Source organism: Tetrahymena thermophila, assembly GCF_000189635.1.
Source record: "Tetrahymena thermophila SB210 genomic scaffold scf_8254697, whole genome shotgun sequence".
In the NCBI taxonomy this organism is placed as follows: domain Eukaryota; phylum Ciliophora; class Oligohymenophorea; order Hymenostomatida; family Tetrahymenidae; genus Tetrahymena; species Tetrahymena thermophila.
Window position 1 is genome coordinate 1,804,490 of NW_002476463.1, and position 23,170 is coordinate 1,827,659.

The 23,170-nt window shown below is 21.9% G+C and overlaps 9 protein-coding genes across 9 annotated transcripts; 5 read left to right on the forward strand and 4 right to left on the reverse strand. All coding sequences in view use genetic code 6, as the record gives it.

Moving 5' to 3' along the window:
* Window positions 1–8: 8 nt before the first annotated feature.
* Window positions 9–882, forward strand: TTHERM_00357080 (superoxide dismutase [Fe] protein; the record flags this gene model as incomplete). Its single annotated transcript, XM_001010506.3, has 3 exons — window positions 9–428; window positions 530–638; window positions 752–882. The coding sequence occupies 3 exons, from the start codon at window positions 9–11 to the stop codon at window positions 880–882; spliced, it is 660 nt and encodes a 219-aa protein (XP_001010506.1).
* A 449-nt stretch (window positions 883–1,331) lies between these two features.
* TTHERM_00357090 (alpha/gamma adaptin-binding protein p34) lies at window positions 1,332–2,922 on the forward strand (the record flags this gene model as incomplete). The annotated part of the gene is made up of 6 exons (XM_001010507.3): window positions 1,332–1,413; window positions 1,475–1,589; window positions 1,646–1,808; window positions 1,865–1,984; window positions 2,039–2,209; window positions 2,263–2,922. 6 exons carry the CDS (start codon window positions 1,332–1,334, stop codon window positions 2,920–2,922), a joined length of 1,311 nt encoding a protein of 436 aa, XP_001010507.2.
* A 370-nt stretch (window positions 2,923–3,292) lies between these two features.
* Window positions 3,293–5,263, reverse strand: TTHERM_00357100 (hypothetical protein; the record flags this gene model as incomplete). The annotated part of the gene is made up of 9 exons (XM_001010508.2): window positions 3,293–3,391; window positions 3,445–3,567; window positions 3,621–3,859; window positions 3,924–4,295; window positions 4,359–4,545; window positions 4,608–4,754; window positions 4,820–4,947; window positions 5,001–5,072; window positions 5,140–5,263. The coding sequence occupies 9 exons, from the start codon at window positions 5,261–5,263 to the stop codon at window positions 3,293–3,295; spliced, it is 1,491 nt and encodes a 496-aa protein (XP_001010508.2).
* A 744-nt stretch (window positions 5,264–6,007) lies between these two features.
* Window positions 6,008–7,430, reverse strand: TTHERM_000357109 (HAD-family sub IIA hydrolase, TIGR01456, CECR5 containing protein, putative; the record flags this gene model as incomplete). Its single annotated transcript, XM_012796830.1, has 4 exons — window positions 6,008–6,119; window positions 6,186–6,312; window positions 6,388–6,744; window positions 6,926–7,430. The coding sequence occupies 4 exons, from the start codon at window positions 7,428–7,430 to the stop codon at window positions 6,008–6,010; spliced, it is 1,101 nt and encodes a 366-aa protein (XP_012652284.1).
* Window positions 7,431–8,711: 1,281 nt separating this feature from the next.
* On the forward strand, window positions 8,712–10,425 carry TTHERM_00357110 (animal DNA methyltransferase 1 SANT/myb-like domain protein, putative; the record flags this gene model as incomplete). The annotated part of the gene is made up of 8 exons (XM_001010509.3): window positions 8,712–8,802; window positions 8,918–8,982; window positions 9,033–9,221; window positions 9,322–9,717; window positions 9,778–9,819; window positions 9,877–9,987; window positions 10,057–10,194; window positions 10,258–10,425. 8 exons carry the CDS (start codon window positions 8,712–8,714, stop codon window positions 10,423–10,425), a joined length of 1,200 nt encoding a protein of 399 aa, XP_001010509.2.
* A 442-nt stretch (window positions 10,426–10,867) lies between these two features.
* TTHERM_00357119 (hypothetical protein) lies at window positions 10,868–12,988 on the forward strand (the record flags this gene model as incomplete). Its single annotated transcript, XM_001471160.2, has 8 exons — window positions 10,868–11,019; window positions 11,117–11,342; window positions 11,401–11,491; window positions 11,575–11,636; window positions 11,728–11,826; window positions 11,883–12,295; window positions 12,353–12,462; window positions 12,525–12,988. The coding sequence occupies 8 exons, from the start codon at window positions 10,868–10,870 to the stop codon at window positions 12,986–12,988; spliced, it is 1,617 nt and encodes a 538-aa protein (XP_001471210.2).
* Window positions 12,989–15,012: 2,024 nt separating this feature from the next.
* TTHERM_00357120 (transmembrane protein, putative) lies at window positions 15,013–15,348 on the forward strand (the record flags this gene model as incomplete). Its single annotated transcript, XM_001010510.1, has 1 exon — window positions 15,013–15,348. The coding sequence occupies one exon, from the start codon at window positions 15,013–15,015 to the stop codon at window positions 15,346–15,348; it is 336 nt and encodes a 111-aa protein (XP_001010510.1).
* Window positions 15,349–16,078: 730 nt separating this feature from the next.
* TTHERM_000357129 (transmembrane protein, putative) lies at window positions 16,079–16,772 on the reverse strand (the record flags this gene model as incomplete). The annotated part of the gene is made up of 5 exons (XM_012796831.1): window positions 16,079–16,148; window positions 16,216–16,312; window positions 16,380–16,480; window positions 16,548–16,624; window positions 16,683–16,772. The coding sequence occupies 5 exons, from the start codon at window positions 16,770–16,772 to the stop codon at window positions 16,079–16,081; spliced, it is 435 nt and encodes a 144-aa protein (XP_012652285.1).
* Window positions 16,773–18,194: 1,422 nt separating this feature from the next.
* TTHERM_00357130 (transmembrane protein, putative) lies at window positions 18,195–23,091 on the reverse strand (the record flags this gene model as incomplete). The annotated part of the gene is made up of 6 exons (XM_001010511.2): window positions 18,195–18,254; window positions 18,376–18,525; window positions 18,820–19,146; window positions 19,409–19,533; window positions 19,587–20,030; window positions 20,091–23,091. The coding sequence occupies 6 exons, from the start codon at window positions 23,089–23,091 to the stop codon at window positions 18,195–18,197; spliced, it is 4,107 nt and encodes a 1,368-aa protein (XP_001010511.2).
* Between the last annotated feature and the right edge of the window lie 79 nt (window positions 23,092–23,170).

A 23,170-nucleotide genomic window follows, 5' to 3' on the forward strand; every position in this document is an offset into this window, starting at 1 on the left:
ATAATAAAATGTTGAACAAAGTTGTAAAGAGATTATTCTCATACAAGAGCACCATTCCTGCCACTTTACCTTAGTTAAAGTTTGAATATAACGAATTAGAACCTGTTTTGACTGCTAACCTTTTGAAGTTCCACCATGGAAAGCATCACTAAGCTTACGTTAACAACTTGAATGCCATCTACGAATAAATTTCTGATGCTTAAAAGAAGAATGACGTACATAAGATTGCTTAATTACAATCTGGTTTAAGATTTAACTTGGGTGGTCATATTAACCACGCCATTTACTGGGATAACCTTGCTCCCGTATCCAGAGGTGGTGGTGTCTTCCCTGATTAAAACTCTCCCCTCACCAAGGCCATATAAGAAAAATGGGGTTCATATGAAAACTTCATTTAAATCTTCAACGGTCGTACTGCTGCCATCCAAGTAAGTTAAATTTTTATCTTGGGATTTACAACAATCATATTATCTTCAATTTCTATTTAGATTTCTTTTATAAAATGACATATTTTTATTTACTTTAAAAGGGATCCGGTTGGGGTTGGCTCGGTTATGACACTGTCAGCAAAAGTTTAAAGATGTTCGAATTGGGTAATTAAGATATGCCTGAATGGAATAGCGTCATCCCTCTTTTGAGTAATTATTTGGATTAAACTTATAAAAAGCATTATATGAATTAAATAGAAAAAATTTAATGACATTTCAAATTCTCATAACAAATATTTATCGTTCATTATTTATTAAAACAGCAATCGATGTTTGGGAACACGCTTACTACTTAGACTATCAAAACTTAAGACCTAAATACTTAACCGAAATATGGAAGGTTGTTAATTGGTAGGAAGTTGAAAGAAGATATCTTGATGCTATTAAGGCCTGATCAGACTAAATTAATTTATTAAGAAATAAATAAACTTTGTTTGTTATCTTTCACTACATTTTTATACAAATTATTATTGGCATTAAAGTTTATTTGAATCTTAAAAATATAAGAAATTTATTTTAAAACTTTTATAAAACTTAAATCTATTTATAAAAATTAAAAAAATATGGATTAATTTATGGAATATTTATATATCAACTAAGAAAATCTATTTATAATATTTTAATTTATCAAAAATAATAAATTCTATATCAATTATTGTTACTTAATTTAAATAAATAGACTCTTAGAATTAAAGATATCTATTTATTTATCTATTTAATTTGAATTTAACTGAGAAGTATTTTATCATAAATCTTAATTTTTAATTTTGTAGAAATTTTAATTAATTGTAAAAAAAAAGATAAAATATAAAAATTGTTTTCAAAGCAAGTCAACAAATAAAAATGCAAGTATTATCACAACTATAGCAATCTAATACTTTAATATTAGTTAATGATTATGTAGATGCTCTTCGATTAATCAAATGTATTCTTAAATTCAATTAAATTTAAAAAGAAATCTTTGCTCATTTAATAATAAATAACAGGCATCATTCCATATTACGAAGGTAAAAACATAGAATTAAAAGAAGAAATAAAAACAAAGTTGCAATCTGATTGGACTCCTGAAGAAAAATGCCTTATAAAGCTTGAAAATAAAATGTAAATGATAATATTCCTTTTTTTAATATGTATTTCATGAGAATACTTTAAAATAGGGAATTACATACCAAATATTATCTTGCTAAGACAAATATTTACATATTGAAATACGATATTGCAATTTAAGATGGTGAAGATGAAATTATAAAAGATATTTAAAAAAAAAAGTTGAAATTTGACTCAATATTTTTCTATGTTACTGCTTTAGCATCTAAGCAAGTATATTAATTACTCTTTGAGATATAATTTTATATTAAATTTCTTTTAAATTATAGATATACGGACATGATAAGTTTTGTTAAATTGCAGACAAGTTTAATTTAACTTTCTAACCTTAAATACAAACTTTAGTTTACCAAAAACCAGATGAGTTGGAGATCGATATTGACTATATTGTATTTTTAATATAAATTTAATTTAAGTATTCAATCCTTTTTATATCAAAATAGATAAAACAAGAAGAAGGACTAGAAAGCTTTACTGAAAGTGTTTATGAAGATTTTAAAAAATTAAGTGAATAAGATTAAATAGTAAAACCAAGAGCCAAGTCTATGCTAGAAGAAACTGATGGAATAGCCAGAATAATAGATATTTTGGAGTCTAATGTATGGACTGACTCAGTAAATAATTTTATATCATTTGTTTAGTTTTTAATAAAATTAAAATATTTTAGGAAATGTTTAAAGTGGAAAAAAAGCAAAATCTAGAATAATAGCACACTAAACTTAATATACATATACCTACATATGAAAAGAATAAGGATATTCGTGAAAAATATGAAAAATATGGAAATAATAATGATGATGAAGAAGAGGAAGAAATAAATTTAGAAAAATAAAATAATATCTTAAAGGTAAATAAAAATGAGGAGATTGAAAAATAGGAGTTAAAAGATAAAAAATAGGAAGTCAAAGAAGTAAATTCTAATTAGGAATAGAAATAGCAAATGGAAATCGATAACAAAAAGTAAGAAGAGTAATAATTAAGTAAGGAGAATGAGCAGTTGAACAATAATGATACCAATAAGAATATAAATAGTAACTAAATACCTGAATAAAAAGAAGATAATAAGACAAAAGAACAAGAAGAAAATAAATCAAAAGATTCAAAAAACAAACAAAATAAGTAAAATATAAAATATGATAACGATGATGATGAAGAAATCTAAGAAAACACTCTCAATGATTTTGTAAAAATCCTTTCACAAATGAAGGGCTTGAAAGATAACTCGTAATAATTACCTGATGAAAAAAGAAAAGAGAATGCTGAAAAGTTTATTTTAAATTTAATGCAAACATTAGGGTTAGATGAAGAAAGTGATGATGATAATTGATTATTAAAATTTAATTTATCTACCAAAAAAAAATATAAATATTTAGATTTGAAATTTTATTAAATTATAAAATAACTGCTTATGTTTTTTTATTTATTTAAAATAAAGATTATTTATATATATACTTTATTTATTCTTACATATCAATCAAATAAAGTAAAGTAAATTGTGAGAGTTTTAATTTTCTAAAAAATAGAATGAGCAAATTTAGCTTAAAATCATAAAAATTAATATATTAATATTTGCAATAAATATTTAAAAACAGGATATTAAATATTTTAGAAAATTTTAGTTAAATTAATTATTAGGGCGAAGCTAATACAAAATAAAATATAAAGATAAATTAATTATTTATAATTTATTTTAAAGATCAATATTAAATGAGTTAATGTTGTAATAAATCTTATTATTATTCTTATAATAATTACTTTCTAATTGAGTAAAGCTTCTCTTCTATCCATTTATACCACTTTTATTTTTAAAATAATTAAACTTAAACTAAGTACAATTAATTAAAATTACTTTATGATATGGAATATATTGTTCTAAAACTTGTTTGTAGTAGCCAGAGCAATCCAAGGCCAATATATCGTCTAAGAAAGGAGAGTTGAGCTTAACACATTAAGATGTTAGCATAAAAAATTCCTTTTTTACATAATAAAAATTATAGCTTAAATAGATTTGTCCAAATTTTTTACCTCGTAAGGATCTCTTCTTATGGGTTGTGGTTTACTATTAGTAACTTTTCCTGTTGTTTTCAAATTATTTGCATCCAATTTAATTTTATCTTTAGAATTTGATCTAGCTCTAGGAGAATTTCGGGTTACATTAGCATTTTCATTAAACATTTCGCCATCCTTGAAATCCTTTAATTCTGAAAGCAAATTACCATGAGCTTAAAGGAAAATTTACATGCTATTCTTTTTATTTTCGTTTTCTAGTTCAAAATTTTCATAGGATAAATAATTAGTTATTTATTACAAAAGTGCTATTAAATTTACCTTTATTTGTTATACTGATGTTATTTTGGCTGCTTACCTATGTGTTAGCATTTGATACAGCTGTTGAGGCTGAGGAAGGAGTTAAATTACCACTTCCTCTGTTTTCAAGTAAGCCTGGTTCATCACAAGATTTTAATTCAGTGAATAATTGCTAAGCTATTAAATCAGCCTTACTAATACTTTTAGGTGATGAAACGGAATTTTAAGTTCCTTTATTTACTAATGAAGCTATATCTCTCTCTAAGGAATTATTTTATTTCTTTAATTCCTCAATTTCTTTAATCTAAATGCTAACTAATTCCTCTAGCTATTAAATCTTAGACTTCTGTTCTTTGACCTTAAACTCCAAGTTTTTAATTACATTCTTTTAGTCTGTTTTCCATTAAATAATATTTCATATTTTTGCCAAAAAACAAACTAAAATAAATAGATTACTTTTGTTTTCATATTCGACTTTCTCCATACTTTTAATTTACTTTTCGTAAGTCTTTGTTAAATTACTAAATTCATCTCTTAATTGTTTATTATCTGTCTTTTATTAGCTAAGTTAACTTTTTAAATCTGTGTTTTCTTGCTAATGAAGCAAAAGATTTTGTTTTAGGTTTTCCAAATCTTCAGGTTTCTATTTTAAAAATATATTATTAATTATTTAAAATCAATATTATATAAATTTATGCTTGTTACTCCCATTTTTTGAGATTGAGTTCTCAGTTTTTGAAGTTCTTTTTTGATATTCTCATAAGCTTTTTAGTTGCTTGTAGACTCGCTTTCAATTTAAGCAATAGTATCCTGTAGTCTATTATTTTTTTCAAGTTGTTCATGATATAATCTCTGTTATTTAAGTGATAATTTTAATCTTAAGTTTCTTATTAGGAGTTAAAGTAGTTATTTTTTACTTAATATTCGTGAACACTTTGCTTATGAAACTCAATTTATGTCTCGCAATCATAAATTTGTTACTATAGATTCTCCATTTCATTTTACTTTTCCTATACATTTTCTTATCCTCTTTCTAAAAGATAATCTAATATTTATTAAAGATGAATTAATAACAATTAATAAACTAATTTCGATTACATCCTAACTATATCAATGTCTTAATCTACTCTTCATTTTCATTTATAATCTATAAAAGCTCTATAATTTCATCTATTTAAAATTTACAAATAAAATGTAAAAAAACCAAAAGCCTCTTAGAATATTTGATAATATTTACCTTGAAGGTTTTCTTTATGGCCTCCTGAGTTGATTCTTCTTTCTATAAATGGAGTCGCTATATCTTCAATTGTTTTTTTTAGAAAATTTCGTATGAAATTTTCATCATAGACTATTTCTGACATACCCTTTTGAATATATTAACAATATATTTTAATTAACTAATAATTAATTATTATCAAAAAGCCAAGTAAGTTAATCAAAAATATAAAATTTCGAGAAGAATTTAAATGCTCATAATTAATTGTATATTAACTAATTCACTATTAAATGTATAAAAATATGATCCATTATAAAATAAACAATATGTATTTCAATTATTTATTACAAATTTAATCTGCAAAAAATATCTTCATTTAAAATCAGCAAACATTTGATCACCTTTTTAAAAATATGATGCTGGAATCATTTCTTTTATTAAGTAATTTAATTATTTATGTACAATTCGCTATATTAAAAATTACTGCGCATATTATATCAATAAAATCGTTGAAATTACAAATTAAAATGAAAATTTTAAATAAAATTAGTTTTTTAAAATTAAAATATAAATTTCTTTATTATTTATTGTTAATAAGAAACCTGATTTGTTTAAAATTAAAATAAATTTTTAATACAATTAATTTTTCTTAAAAGTTTTTAATACCATGATTCCTCTAAAAAAGAAACAAGCATTGCAATTGACTTTTGATAATTTTTAACTAAATTTAATGAATACTTCATTTAACATTTTCGTGAATAAGTAAGTAAGAAAGGAGAAGAGTGTTTACAATATTTAAGATTTTTTTATTTAAAATGGGTATTTTGATTGTATAAATATAAAAAATAATAAAAATATATTATTGTTAAAATGAATTTAAAAATTAGCTTCAGATATCATAATTAAATTAGTGTTTCTTAAATATTAATTTGACTGCTTGTTAGAAATCTTTAACTATATAATCACTATTATGCTTTTCTCCTTGCTTGTTCTATCCTTATCTAAAAGTAAAAAAATAAATTTAAAATTAAATAAATAAATATTAATATTTTAATTTATTTTTTTACTTAACCAATATAGTTTTCCATCCCATTTCTTTTGCACCCAAAATATCTTAGTTATAATTATCTCCTATCATGTAAATTTAACCGGCTTAATACTTTTATTCATCAATAAGTTCAAGGGCCTTTTATACTTTAGAAAAATGTTTAATAAATTTTTTAAATGAAGACTTTATTTTAAATTTTATAAATTAATTATAAATATTACAAGCTGCTTCAAAAGCTGATCTTTAAGGCTTGCCAAATGTTTTAAATGTGCTTTTAGGAATTGGTTTGTGATGCATAAGCTGATAACATTGATCAATAGCTAACTAAAGCATTCCAGAGCCTACTTTAGGTAATTAACCTTTTTCTCTATAAATAATTGTATTGCTACTCACATATATTTAAATGGTTTTTTCAGGGGCAGGATTTGGAAATACTTAAGCTATTCTTCCATCAGATGTAGTCAATAAATCACAAATAATTTAAACACATTCTTCCCATTTAACCACTTCACCTAAGATAAATACAGCATTAATCTATAGAGGCTCTAATATGTTAATTTCACTAAGATTTAATCTTTCTATTTAATAAATTTAATAAGTTAAATAAGAATAAAAACATTTTATAAATTATTTTTTAAAGTAAATATTTAATTATGCAAATAAATATCATATCAAAGTTCTCCTTTTAATAGTCTAAGTTATAAATATTTTTATAAAAGATATTTCAAATACTCAATCCTAAAATTTTTTAAATTTTACTTTAAATTTTTTAGCGGGTTGGTTCAACATCTGCTTAATTTCTTTTAGAAATTGGCACTAAAAAAGGGAAAAGGGCAGCATATTCTTCTAAAGTAATAAAATTAGTGATTCCAGAATCTTTCAAAAATATATGCTCCTCATCTATTCCAGCTACAAGAATAAGCTTATCTTTGTATGATTATAAGTGAGGCTTAATTGCGGTATAATTCATTACCAATTAATTTGGAGTAATCATTTCATAAGGATTCAGTAGACCTAATTGCTAGTTGAGAATTCCAATTCTTTGTTGTTCAGTTGAATTGTTATATTAATTATTTGTCAATAATACGAATGGTAATTGCGACTTTTATTCGTTAGCATATTAAATTGGATGTAATTAGCCTAAAGGCTTTCTCACCTACTTAAGAGCTTCAGGAACTCCAAGTATTGCTTTTTATTCCTGAATCAAAACTCCATCAATATCTGATACTATTATAGGCAAAATTTTCTTTAAACTTCTATTCATTACTAAAAAATCTAAAACAATCAAATACTTGATAAATAATTTGGTCAAAAATAAAGCTATTTTATTAAAAATAACAATATCTTTATCTGAATAAAGTTTTAGTTTGTATCATTCATTAAATCAACGAGCTTTTAATTGCTAAGTAGAATAATCTTTTTCCATTATGTGTAATCTAAATTTTAATTGATTTTTGCTTTAAATATTTCAGTTATTTGAGTTTAATGCTTTAACTCAATAAAATTAAATAAAATATTCTAATATTTAAAAGATTAAAAGAATTTTATGTAAATATTAAGAAAAAGAAAAGAAAAGTTTTTTATTTATTTTTTGAGAAAAAAATTAATATTTTAAATAAATCACACAAATATTTTTTAATTTATTTTATATTTTTTTTAATACAAATTAATGAAATTATTTTTAAATCTCATAATTAGCAATAAAAGTTATTTTAGTATTATGTTTTAAAGTTAATTTAAAACTAGGAGATCTTGTAGTAATTAAGATAGTCAGCCACTCTTATTTAAATAATAATAAATATTAAAATTGTAAAAATAATTTAAAATAAATAAATAGAAATGATAATAGATTTAAAAGGTAAATTTAATGAATTTTAGGACAATTATGAATGAATATTTTAAATTATCAAAAATAAAAGTGAAAACAAACATAAAATTTAAGAGCTTAAATAACTTTTTAGTTGGTTTTTAGGATGAATTTTAAAACATTAGTATTTAATTTTAAATAAGTATTAGTTAATTATGAATAATATGTTATACTATTTGCATAAATATTAAATATTTTTCTCGTAAAGTTTGTTAGCTTTTAAATGAAATAAATTAAAACTACTTCTTATTAACTTTAAAAAAATCTTTAAGAATCACTTGATATTTCTATTTTATATATTTTACAGTAACTTGAAAAAAAAAAACTTGATTTAAATAATGGGCAACTTTAAGCTACATTTAATAATAATAATAAATTAATTTAAATTATTTATTTTAAAAGATTAAAATGATTTTTATCTAATATTGTTTAATTTCTACTTTAAACATTTATTTTGATTTGATATAAAAGTTAACACCTTATATTAATTATTAATGATAGGATGTATAAGAAAATTATAAGAAAGATTGGGTGCTAGAAACATAGAGATTTTAGCGCACAAATCAAACTTTTAACAAAACAAAATATTTATATTAAAAATCTTTATAATTTTAGAAAGAGTTACTAAAAAATATAAATTTAAGAAATCAATAAATTGATAAGAAAGAGATAAAAGAAATGTCTGAAGGTCTTTAAAAGTTAGTCATGTTTTTTTCTGATTAAGGGAAGAAAAAGAAGCGCTTGATTGATAATAAAAAGAAAAATATTGGTGATTATTTTACTTATTTTTTAAATAAATACAATAAATAATTTCAAGCAAAATATAAAGCTGCCATTCATAAAATTTGCATATTAACCTTACAAATATAATAAATTATTATTAGAATATGCAGACAAAGAAGTTTGGAATATTACAGGTGGATTGTTCCCTCTTATTCCTACTAGCAATGTAAGATTTTATTATTTTAGCTTTTGTTTAATAAATATTAATTTATAAAGAATAAATCAAAAGATGAACCTGTTCGTTAGTGGTCTTATAGCCCTATAGTTTAAAAAACTTAATAAATTTCATCTATTTTACATTGGGTGCCTGTAACAGACAAAGATAAACTATTTTCTTGTGAGAAATTTAACATTAAAATAGATTTAGTTGATTTTAATGAAGAACAATACAACGAATATTTAAAGGTATAGTTAGGAAATTTATTTATTATCTTTAAATAATAAAGCTTTTTTAATTACAAGCAAATTCAAATTATTTATGCTTACAATAAAATCAAAACAAAAGGAATTAGACTCAAGTTGGGATTATGAGGAAACAAAATACCTCTGGGATTTATGCTAAAGATTTGATTTAAGATTTATTATTATTGCTGACAGATACGATGAAAAGAGATGTAGAAGCATTGAAGATATTAAACAGAGATTCTACTCTGTCACTCGTAGACTGTTAGAAGTTAGAAATCAGCAAAATCACCCTTTATATAATTATAAATATGACCCTGAATATGAAAGAGTCAGAAAATTCGAATTAGAAAAGTTTTTAATGAGAACAAAAGAAACAACAGAACAAGAGAAGAATTTATTGGATAGTTTAAAAAGGATAGAGGTTTAGATTAAAAAGGAAGAAAGAGAACATCAAACTCTCTAAAAAATGTTAAAGGAATAAATGAATGATGACAATGTAAATTCATTTCTATTTGAATAGCAAAATATTTTATTTTTATGTTTTAAATATTACCAGGATATTGACAATGAAGAAGACTGTGTTAAGATCGTTTAAACAGTAAAATATATATTAAGTTTATTGACAAATATTTTGAAAATTAACTAAAATAAATAGATCCACGAATAAGGTAAAAAGGAGATCAGCAATCCAACTGAAAGTATTTGTTACTTGAGAGGTAAATGGTTGAATGAGCCACTACCTATTTCTGAAAAAATGAACAAAAAGGTATTTGATATATTTTTATTATAAAAATTTAATAATAAAGACTTTAACAATATTTTCAATATAAAATAGCTTTCTCTCGTTCTTAGTGAATTGTGTATCCCTAGTGACTTTATTGCCACTGAAGAAAACGAATAAATATTTGAAGAATTGAGAGAATAAATTTTCAACATGTTTAACATATAAAAATCTTTAAAAAAGAAGGAAATGGTAATTAATTAATTAAATATAAATTTATCTATTTTCTGACTGAAAAAATATTTTTTTAAAAAGATAAAAAAGCAATTAGAAGACAAAAAGAGAAAATTAATGGAAGATCTTAATATTTAAGACAAAGCACCTTCTAGTCCAACATCCTCCTAATAAAAGAGACCAAATCCTTATGTTCAAGAGACATAAAATTTAGAAAAAGTTAATAAAAAAGTCAAATCTTAAAACTGAATATTATGATTAAATTAATAATAAATAACAATTTTTAAAATATTTATTTTTTAAATATTTACAAGTTCAAGTGAGAATTTATACTATGAATAGCATTCTCATTCATTTATATTAAAAACAATTCTTAATTTGATTTCCAAGTTAAATTTTTTATAATTTTTGATTGGCCATATTTTTTTACTCATCATCTTATTATTATCTTTGCTTATTTATATAATTATCTCTTTCAAATATTCATGTAAAAATCTTTAATTTATCAACTAAAATAAACAAATTTATCAAAATTTTTAACCGAACATAATTTATTTGTTGTTTGTTTGTATGCAAATCAATTCAATTTTAGAAATTAATTTAATTAAGTAAAAAATTAAGCATTAAAATAACTAAATATTTTTTTATTGATTATTTATTGCATTTAATTCATACATACTTACATACTCAAATGATAATTAAAGATATTAAAAAGGATGTAATTTAAAAGGAAGAGCCTTCAACCAATATATTTTAGTAGCTTATTACAGATAAATAATTTGAGCCTTTTGGATCATTTTACACAATTGGCCGCCATTTTAATCCTATCACATAAGATTAATTGTAAAAATTATTTTTTTTAGCATGAAATTTTAGACAATAATAGATAATCTATTCAAATTAATTTCGGAGCGCGTTAAAAGATTAAATTTAAAAAAAGGGAATCTTTTTATATGAAAGATGCTGAAAAAGATAATACTGATGAAGAGTATTTTTAAAATATTACTCGCAAGACAAAAGAAGATAGCGAAATTTTTGATCCTAATTTAATTTTTAATCCAGTGATAGAAGATACAGTATTCAGCTAAGAAAATATAGTTGATTTCAATGACAATATTTATTATAAAGAGATTAAAGAGTAAAATGCTAAGAATATCATATATAAAGTATGCTTATGAACTTATAATTTTTATTGGGTTAACATTTTAATTTGTAAAAAATAAGGAAACTTTGCAAAGAAAGTATCTTTACTTATTTAAAATTAGATGCTTATTATACCAACCTACTGATTTGTTGCGATGTGAACAAAAACAAAGTATTTTGTTAAATTAAAATAAATAAACTATTTTTAGTGAATTAATTATTCTACTTTCAAAATAACTAAAAAAAAATATTCAGAATTCAAAATGTATGAATTTGCATCATTTGATTTATATAGAATGAAGGATTCAAAATTACTGGTAATAATTACTTTCAATTTTATCTTTTATTTATTCATTTATTCTTTATTGTTTCCTAGAAGTAAAATATACAAACAATAATTTAATATAGGATGAGGTTAATCTAACATTAGATTTTGTAATGATGACAGTTTAAATGACGAAAGAAGGCAAAATTATAGATCCTAAGTTTAACTTCAAAGAAATTGAGGTATTCATTTCATTTTTATTTAAGAAAAAGATTAATTATTGAATAAAAAAATAAAGGGAGCAAATGCAGGTTATGTTAATGGTGAATTATATCTAACAGTGAAACAAAGAGAATCAAATACAAGTGTAATTAAATTTAAAGCGAAATACAGCTTTTAAAGAGATTTGATTGTGGAAGTGCTCAATTTAGTTAATCATTTCTGCAAAAAATATCCTAAAAAAGCAACTACGACTTATAATAATGACGATGCAAATTTGCATAGATAAGAACATGATAACAAATTAGAAATTTTAAAAATTAGAAGAACTAAATTATCTATTATTAAGAGTGACAATATAATACCTCCTAAGGCTATATTATCTTATAATGTGAAATATCAACAAAAAGATAAACCTATCAATGCAAATTTTACTGTTGGAATCAACAACATAGTTATTCATTCTGCTTAATACATGGAAGATAAACTTCAGTAAATTAATTATTTATAATTTAATAAGTAACAAATGGCTCATTTTTATCAATAAAGACCTGAACAAAAAAACAAGGCTAGAGAAAAAAAACTATATGACATTATATACAGTGTTATACCATTTAACAACTGTTATTTATACTACGATTAAGGTGAAGTTCCTTAAAGTATATCTATCTTTTTATTTATTTGACCTTGATTCTTTTTAATCTTAATTATTTAAAAAAAGATAAATAGCTAAAATTGAAAATTAACAGCTAGGAGCTATAATTTGAGTTTGATACATGTCAAGCAGTATAAAATATAATTGCAGCTATGCAGGGTATATAATCTGGAAAAATAATGTCTGACTAAATATATATTCACATCCAAACAAAATATAATGAAAAGCAAAGCTAAATAAAAGATATTTTCTATAAAGCTAAATCAAAGGAAATTAATAAACTCATAAACTATCATAAAAATATTATAAATTAATTGTAGAGTGGAAAGTAATTTTTATTAAACTTTTATATTTAAATTATTTAATTTTAAATATGTTTTAATTTAAAATTTTCAATTATTAAAGGACTCTTTTAGATTTTGAGTATTACAAAGATTTTGAAGCGTATGTTCCAAACGAAATATTCTAAGAAAAAGACATATTAAAATCTGAAAATAAAAATGAAATTGTTGAAGAATAAACTGTCATGAAGTAGAAAGTATGATTAATATAATAAATATTTTTTTAAGTTAAAGTAAGATAGTTTGTTTATTTAAAAACGTATTTATTTATAGATAGATTTTTGTACTTTCAAATAAACAAATAAATGAACAATTTTACTAAATTTATTATTTATTATTTATATTTTATATTCTTAAATATTAAAATTTGATTTAAAAATTTATTTATTATTGGCTTTATGAATAAGATACATAATTAGCTAAATTTTCTTGTTTAATTTAACCAATATCACGTTTAATTAAATGTAAACGTTTTTTACTATTTACTAGGGATGGAACCAAAATAAAAAGTTCAAAATTTTTAAGGATTTTTATAATATATTTAAAATAAAATATTCGCTATTCTTATGAAAATTATAAATCAATATAATAATTAAAATAAATAATTTTTATTTTATAATTTACAATCATCATTAAAATGTTCCAATTAACATCAATAAAAAGTTAAATTTTAGATTTTTTTTACTCTTTCAATACAAAGCATACTTTAAATGAGTTGTTTTTAAGAAAATACTTATTAAAATAAAAACATGAAAAATATAATTATATTATTAGAAGTTAAAATTTACAATTATTATTGATAAAAAATTATTTCATCAAAAATTTAAAATTAAAAAACATTCATCACTGTTAAAAGAAAATTGTATTCATAGCAAAATATCTGTTATATAAAAATATAGCTTGAAATATCAAAATTTTTTTACCAATTAATCAGATAGTAATTACTAAATATTTATGTAAGATATTTTATTTAATAACACAAAAATAATTTAAGTATTTATATTAGGTAATTCATTATCTCAGTTACAAAATAAATCTTTTATATAATTTCTATCGTTTGCTAATTTTTTGTCTATCTATTCATTAAATTTCAAAAATTTTAACTTAATAATAGAAGGTTTGCAAAGCTTTGATTAAAATCTATTTTCTTTTATTATTTTACTTTCTTATTTAATCTTACCGGAAATTGTCATTAGATAAAGATAAATTTTTATAAGTAGAGCTTTTTCAATTATAAAAATGAAAGTAAAACTCTAAATTAATAATTTCAATTATTTTTTTTTCAAATTATTGGAGTTTACAATTTTTAGATTAATCTTGTATTATCTTTTCTTTAATAATTTGTTTTGATAATTTAATCTTTTCAGAGGCATTCATCTATGAAGATAAATTAGATTCATTATATAAAACTTGCAAGTTATTTCAAAATTATTTAACAAAATAAAATTATTTTAATATCTATTTAAATAATTTATTAAATCCATTATTCAAACAAACTGTTTGTTTTACTTTTAATTTTCATATTCTATTATTACCATTGCATGAAAGACCATAATTAATTTCTAAAATAAACCTTATTTCAAATTTTTTGATATTATATTGTTTTTCATTTTTTAGATTTGACAATATTTGAAAAAAAATCTCTTGGCCTCATACCTTATTTTAGAATACAAGGTAAAACTATATAAAATACAGTAAATCTGAAATTGAGGTCTAAATCTAATATTAAACAACAAATATTAACTTTTAAATTACTAATTAAAGGCAAATGAGAGAATAAGCATTTATTTAAACACTGATTATTTTCTTTTTGTATTTTTAATACATTTACTTTTATTCTTGTTCTTTATTGATTTACAAACTAATTCTTTTATTATTTTAAAAATTAAAATTACTAAATTTATTTTGTCTTATATGTATTTGTGTTGATAATGCATATTAAGCTTTTATTTTTCTCAATATTTTTAATAGGTTTAAGTGTGATTAAATAAAATTTTTGATTTGATTTCCAGGATTTCTGATCATCTGTCTATTATTTTTAAATATTAAATTTATTTTTTTATTCTTTTATCAATTTAGATTCCCTAAATGTGTAATTTTAGTCTAATATTTGTTAGGTTGTTAACAGTTTAAATACCAAACCTAATTTAGATTTCAAAATTTTATTATAATTTAAAACAAACTACAAAATAAAATCTAACCATAATAAGCTAATGAATACAAGTAAATTAACTACTATAGCCTTAATCCTTATTTTGACAGGAGCTGCTCTATATTTTATTCAAAAAAATCAAGCTCCTAAACATAATCATTATGGTGTTTTTACTAAATTAAGTCCTTATTATGATCCTGAAATTTGTTAAGAATGTGGTTCTCATTATTGCTGTGGTGATGGAATTTGCACAGACGAACTAGAATGTGTTGGAAAATCTTTTGGTGGTCCTAGGTCTGGTGAATTTAAAAACGATGATCCTGATGTATTTTGCTAAATATGTTAGGGTCTTACAAAGTGCTGTTATGGTCATTGCTCATATGGTGCTTGTATATGATCTCTATGATTATCTAAAATGAATGATATTGTCTATGACAAATTAAGTTATCAAATTATTCACATATATAGAAATAATTTATAATCTAAGAGATATTATTTAGTTTGATATATACTTTTTTATATTAAAAAATGAAAATAAATACTATTTAAAAATTTATTTAAAAAAGTAAAAATTATTATTAACCAAATATTTTTGTTTAATTTTAGATAGAAATTTTATTAAAATATTTGATAAAGTTGTTTTACTTTTATAATATTTCTCATATTTTTTTTTCAAAATTCTTTAAAATATTATTGTTATGGCAAGGAATTTGGAAAAATATTTAATAGCCCTCTTTATAAACAAAACATTTAAAAAATATATATATCTTTAAATTTATTAAAAAAATGAAATGAATAATTTTAATTTTATTTTTTTAATTTTATCATTTCTCTTTCCATATTTGATATTTGATTGAGTATACTTTAAAATTTATTTCTTATAATAAGGCTATCTTATTTCGTTTTATTAAAATATTTATATTTATATGTTTTGTATAAAATTCAAATAGATTTATACAGACATTTTTGTTTATTTTTATTTTTTTAAAAGCCATACAATTAGAAACAAATATATAAAAATAAAATACTAAATATGTGAAATTAATTTAATTTAATTAGCCAAGTGTCCATTTTTTTTAGATTCTTATTTGAATTGAATTAAAGTTAGTGCACATAAAATTATTCTATCACATTTACTTTGATTTTTAAACCAAATAAATTACTAATGGGAAGAATTCTAAGCACATAGGAATAACTCTATTAAAATTAAAAAATCATAGATTATATTTATTCATTATTTTAAATGATTTAATATTTATTTTACGTAAAGACTCCGAATATATATTTTAGTGATCTATAATTCCAACCTTCTATTATATACCAAGTTGTAAGGAATGCACCAATAAAATGAATGAAAATTTCTATTTCGTTAAATAGTTTTATTGTTTTATAATGAAAGATAAAAGCCAATAAATGTTAGTTAGTTACATAGTGAATTGAAAAAATCGTAAAATAGGTTTTGACCAAAAACTAAAATACATAGCTCGATAATTAGAAACAATAAATTTATGGATCCGACAGCTTAAGTTCTAAATAATTAGTTAATTTATTTTGATTATAGTATAATTTTTATAGAATAATTTATTCTAAAGTTACTCATTAAATGCAGGAGTGTAAAAAGATTTTTCTCCTATTGGCGTATTCGCAGGTATTCCAGCATATATATTTTAAATCTATTTATTTATTACATTAAAATGGATTAATTTCTACTAAAAAAACATTTTGAAATACAGGAGAGTAAATGGTTATAGTAACAACTAAAAGATGAAATATAATCAAGACAAATTTTATTGGTATAATAAATTTTGTTCCCGCGCTCATTATGCTTGCTATTAAATTTGGATAATTCTAATTTATATTTATGTATTTTAATATGATCTATTTGTCTCTAAAATCAATCAATCAATATATCAATTATTTAAACTTATTTTAAATTTTATAATTGTTTTGTAAAAATTTTCAGAATCAAATTTTAAAAAGATATTTTGGTATATATTACATACATACATAAATTGCAACTATAAATAAAACAGCCTTTTCAAATATCAAAAATAATCAGTAACAATTAAATTCATTATATTTTATTTAGCAAAGATTCAATTTTATTTTATAATAATAAAATTCTGTAATTCTTCATTAATTAAGATTTTATTTTATTAAGGTACAGCCAAATGTGTTTTGAAAATACTTTCATGGAATAATTATTTTATTAAAAGGTTTTAAAAATCAATTTAGAATTTTAAATAAAATTATAAATTAAGTTTACATTAAAAAGATTGAATTTTTCACAATCAATTTTAATTTATTAGCTTTTTCAAAAATTTTTTTGCTTAAAATATTAATTTTATTGCAAGAAGATTAACTTAACTGATTATTTTCTTTTGATATAATTTTAAAGCTTAAATTTTAAATAAATATACAAAATATGTAATATACTTCTTTGAATAATATATATTTGAAAATGTTAAATAGATTATTATTAAATTAATTATCATTAATGTCTCAACTTTTTAAGCATATTGAGGATTATTTCTTCTGACAATTTTTCTTCTGGTATTAGAGTTAGTAATAAGTTCATTAATAGTAACCTCTTCCTAAGATAAATCCAGTTTATTGTTAATGAAATAGCTATGAAAATTCCAAGTAATATACCAAGTATTGTAAGATATTATGTAAGAAATGTTTAAATATTATTTGATATTAGGGAAATACTTTAATTTACATTTGAACTAAACAGATGAGGTACTTCATCTTATCTATTAAATGCTAGAAACGTATAAATCTTATAGCAATCATCATTCAAATAATTTTTAATTTAGTCATTATTTAAAGGATCTGATGGAGAAAAATAAAAAATTTATGGAAAGGTTAGTATACATTTAGTAAGTTAAATGTAGATTTAACTTACACCAAGGTTATTTGTTAGATCATTTGGTAAGCAAGGAAATTAAGTAACTATATTACATACATTTCCTTCATAAAGATCTTTAATTATTTTTCTTTATGTGCTATCCAATGGATTAGAATTATCATAAACGAGATTTTAATTGATATTCATATAATCACTTAATTAATTTATGTTATTTTACAAGCAATCTTTAAAGTCATTAATATCTGATATGTCATAATATTTAATATATTATGCCATGTATCTATCAAATGCTAAAATTGAACCACATATTTTAATCGAATTTATTGATAAGTGTGTTTTAAATGTGTTAAAATTTTTTAAAACTGGAAATTTCAGTATTGGATTTTAAGAATTAATATAGTATATGATAAAGGCAAAATAAAATACAGATCCTATTATTAGAATTAATTAAACCCAAATTCTTTTGAAAACACTAAGCTTTTAAACAAATATAAGAGATTGTAAATTTTAGCTTCTTTTGTTACTATTATTAATTTCAATTTTTGAACTTACTTTTTAGTTTCGATGAACACCATTCAAATCAAATTATTCATATCTCATCCATAAGATACCATTATAATTGTATTTAAGCCAATCCCATAAATCAGTATTTATTAGCTGTTTAATTATTGCTAACTTGTTGATTTCAATTTCAGCTTATTCCTTATTTATTTTACTTATAATCATTAGAATTTATTCTTGATACATATTTATGTTATAAATTAATGGAATAAATACAATTCCAACAATTAAAATTGATATTATTGCAATGATAGAAATAATTGTAAATGAATTAGACAAACTATTGACTGTATTAGAAACTTTATCAATTAAATCTTAGACTTAATAAATAATATCTTTTTAGAATATTAAATAATTCTTTTTTAAAAAAAGAAAGCTATCAGTTTGTTATATAAGTGCTTAATTTGACTGTAAAAACATCATTTATGTCAGTACATTTTCGTAAATCATATTTAGTATAAGCTACTATTATTATGGTTGATGATTTTTAAAAAAGGTATATGTTTCATAATAAAAATCTGAATTCTTTATTTCTTCCCAACTTTCAGTTACAATTTAAGAATTATTAACATATTATTGGTTGTAAGCTGTAAAAGAGCGAGATATATAAGTTTAAGACATATTAAGAAGTGTGTTATTAGAATCATCTTTAAGATAACCTAGATTTATTTGTTATTATGCATACTTTCCCATTAAGGCAATGCTATATTATCTTTAAAATTGTCTTGGTACTCTAATAATTGCAATATATGCAGAAAAACTCTTGTTATTATTTTAATAAAAACGATAAATATTATATTTTCTTGTCAAAATAAACTAAAATAAATTTAATACACCACCAATCCTCATTAATAAATGCTTCTTTAAATTAAGGCCTTTAAAAAATAAACAATTTCTAGGCCATCAATCTAGCATAAAATTTGGAGAGGATAGGACTTAATTAATGAGAATTTAAGGTAAGGAAAAATTTAAATTTAAATTAGATATTTAAAAATAGTATAAATAAAATAAAATTATTATTTACATTCATTGTTGTTGAAATTACATTTAGACTGATTATGTTTAGAACTGCAAAGGATACAAAGAAAAAAAACAAAATTGCTTTGTAATACTGAGCTGTTATTGGTAATCTATTAGAGGACAATATTTCTAATTTAATAATTAATTGGTTAATTCATTAATTTGCAAAATTAAATATTTACCTCTCAAAAAGATTCCTCCATATCTAGTTCTTGTAGATGAAGAATTTGATTTCACACTTCCCTCAAACATTTCCTTTATGTTTTCATCTTTTTTTAATCCTTTTTATAATAAAAGATTTATCTAAACATTTTTTCTGTCTTAGTTAGAGTAAATAGTCTTTCTAGTAGATTTTAATGACATCTATTGTTTCAGAATAATTTTATCTTTCTATCGTTTCTTTTTTTATGATTTTATTTCTTCTAACTATCTGTCTATATCTTCTTATTAGTCAATACTCTTTTGAAATTTAAAATCAAAATTATAGTTATCTTTTTAACTGCTTTCATCTATTGTTTACTCATCTTCATTTTATTTTTACTTTCTTGGAATATTCTGAAAATTTTTTAAAAAAATATTTTTAGGTACTTATTCTTTCTATTCTTCTCCTATATCGTTATTACTTCCTAAATAAATATTTAATTATAATTAACAAAAATAAAAATATATAAACAAATGTTTATTACCTAAAGATGGTGTATTAATCTGTTAAGTGTAATCATTAAATGTATAGGCCAGTTCATTTGGGTTCTAAAATACTGGTTTTTAAGTATGATCTACATTGCTTATCGAATTTTCTTATTGGTTATTATGGATAAAAGAATAGAGTGTTGTATCATTTGAAGCTTCTTAGTAGTATGTAAACTGGCTTTTTCTATTTTATATTATGGGATTTTCTTTTTATTTTGGAATTGGGGATAAATCTGCTGATATTTTTTTAAAAAGCGAAGGAGAGTCTTTTCCCCCAGAAGCATTTTAAATAATAGAATCTTTGCTAGCATATTCAAAGTAGTTCTTTTTTGATTAGTTTGATTACTGCTAAAATAGCCTATGACTATCATCTATTGTTAAGCTGCTACGACTTTCAATTTTCTATTTAGAAAATTAGTCAAAAATCTAAGTTGTATCTATTCTGTCATTAGAGCTGTTTTTATTCAGCACTATAGGGTCTGATGAAGATTCTTTAACTTCAATTATGGATTTAACTTTTTCAAGGATTCTTTATTCTTACATCATCTCCATTTATGCCTCAAGTATAGCATTTTCAAGTGCAATACTGAATTAACTTAGCTTGGAATTATGCTATAGAACTTTTTTAATATGGTAGTTTGGGTCAATAGATTTAATATAATTTTCAGTCATTTTAAATTTATTCAGGATTTAATGATTTTGGCTTTTAGCCTAAGATTTATGGAATTCCTCATGCATATTAATTTGACCTAAAAGACTTTTAAGCTTCTATTCTTTATCTCCCTCTTCTTCTTCTTCTTCACTTGATATAACCTCTTAAATTTATTGATTATCATTTTAATATTCGTCTGAAGCACTTTCATCTTGATCTTGGTCACTCTCATTCTAACTGGACATATTTCCTTCATGATTATCTCTTTAATTTTCATTTAAGTTATCTTTTTACTGACCTCTTGGTGTATCAATATTCTATTTAATTTGTTATCTTTTACTTTTTATATTTTCTAACATTTTATTTGAAAAAATAGAAACAGCATTGTTAGATTTTTCTTAAGGTTAATTCTCTGTTTCGATTTAGTTTAATCCGTTTTGGTTTTAGGATTTCATTCTCACTAAACTGTTAATCATTCTAATTGGTATGTCTTTAAATTTAGAAGAACAAGAGCTTGTGTTCATAGTTAACTTGATACTTTAAAAGTCTTTAAAGCTATTTTAGTTTAAAGTTTAAAGCCTTGACAGCTATGAGCCAAATTATGATAACAAACCAATACTTGTCGTTGCACCCAGATAAGTAATCATACTTTTTGTGAATTCCATTTTCTTACCAATAGGCTTTTTATTGATTGTTAAATCATGAAATTTTAAAATAAAATATGCCTCTTTATTTGAATCCCTTTCTTATTTATTAAGATCAAACTAACTTAAATGAAGAGAGTATTTAAAAAATAATCTTGTTTAATATAACTTCAATGATTTAGAATCTTTGCTATATCCAAATCTAGATTTCAAATCTTAAGAGCTTAAATTTTAATTAGATCCTATGTTCTTTCTCAATAATTTAAAAGCTTAAAATTATTCAAAAAAATCCAAGGTCTATTCACTTAAAATATCAATTTAGGAAATATCTATAGTATTCTTTATGTCTTTTGAATTTTTTTGGCAATAATCTATATAATGAGTAAATTATGTCATTACTTATTCAAAACTTTCAGATAGATTAAGCCAACCCTTGCTAGTTTTTTCTAGTTGTACATTCATCTCGTCTTATGATAAAGTTTTTTTTATTTCTTCTCTTTTTTGTTTGAAAATTTTCAATATTTCTTTAAAAAATATGAAGGCGTAGTATTTGTGTAATATTTAGCTTATTTTAGGTACTTTTTTTACTTCGCTAAATAGCATTGAAATGAGATTTTAAGTAACACCAACAACTAGTCCTTTTCTATTAAATATCATAAAATCATAGGCAGAATTAATTTTCAAAATATTGCCAGCCATTTAAAAATCATCTGCAGTAGTAAATATGTAATCAATATAAATTTTTGCTTGCTAAATAAAACCCTCCTTTGTTTAGATAAAAGAAAAAAAATTGTTTTATATTAATTAGCTACTTCCTCTTTAGACATAATGCATCAAGAATTAATCATGCAACCTTGATATATACAATGGCATTAAATCGTTAATTTTTTCTATTGAACCTGCTTCTTCTTTATCATAACCGAAAAATTCCATAAACTTTTGGTCCCTTTTAGAGACAATTTTACCAATTCTCTAGCTTAAGCTAATTATAATTGTTTAAATATTTCCTTTGATGAAATTAGATGAATGAATAATATCTACACTTTTTAGCATATCTCTGTTTTTAATATCATCTCCTTCTTCATCTAATTTTTAAGCTTTAATTGTGTCGTTGAGTACAATTAAATAAAAAAGCATTTTAAGCTTTTTAAGTTGATAGCTGTCATATTATTGGACAAAATTGTCTATTTATCTTAGTTTAAAGTGAAACTGCTTGCTTAATCTTTAAATATTTTCAGCCAATCCTAAACTTCTTATTTAAAAATTATCCATTGTATTATATCCCTTTAGCATATTTTACCAGAAATTTACCTTATTTTGGATACAATCAATAATAAGAGGAATAAATCTAGAGCAGACTTAATCAATCTAAATAACTGTATACACTGTTAACTCTTAATTTCTTTATATGAAGCTTTAATTTTAGTCAGAAGATTCTTTTGATTGCTCTAATCTATGATCAAGTGTATTCTCAATAGCTTTACATATTACTTAAGATACCATTTTAAAGTAACTTGATGATTTTTTTTAGTTTTTTGATAAGTACTATTTTATTTGGAAGTAAGCTTTGGGCGAGTTCCCATAAAATTGATATAAGAATGAGATATATTTTAAAGTTAGATGCTCCATGTCACCTTGATTTTTTTTTATTTGGTGTTTATCTAAAACCCATAAGAAAATACCATTTATCAAATCATTCATGTAGTTTGCATCAACTCTTTATTTTTTAATTAAATAGGATTTTTAAGTTTATTTGCAAATACATTGATTTTAATTACAG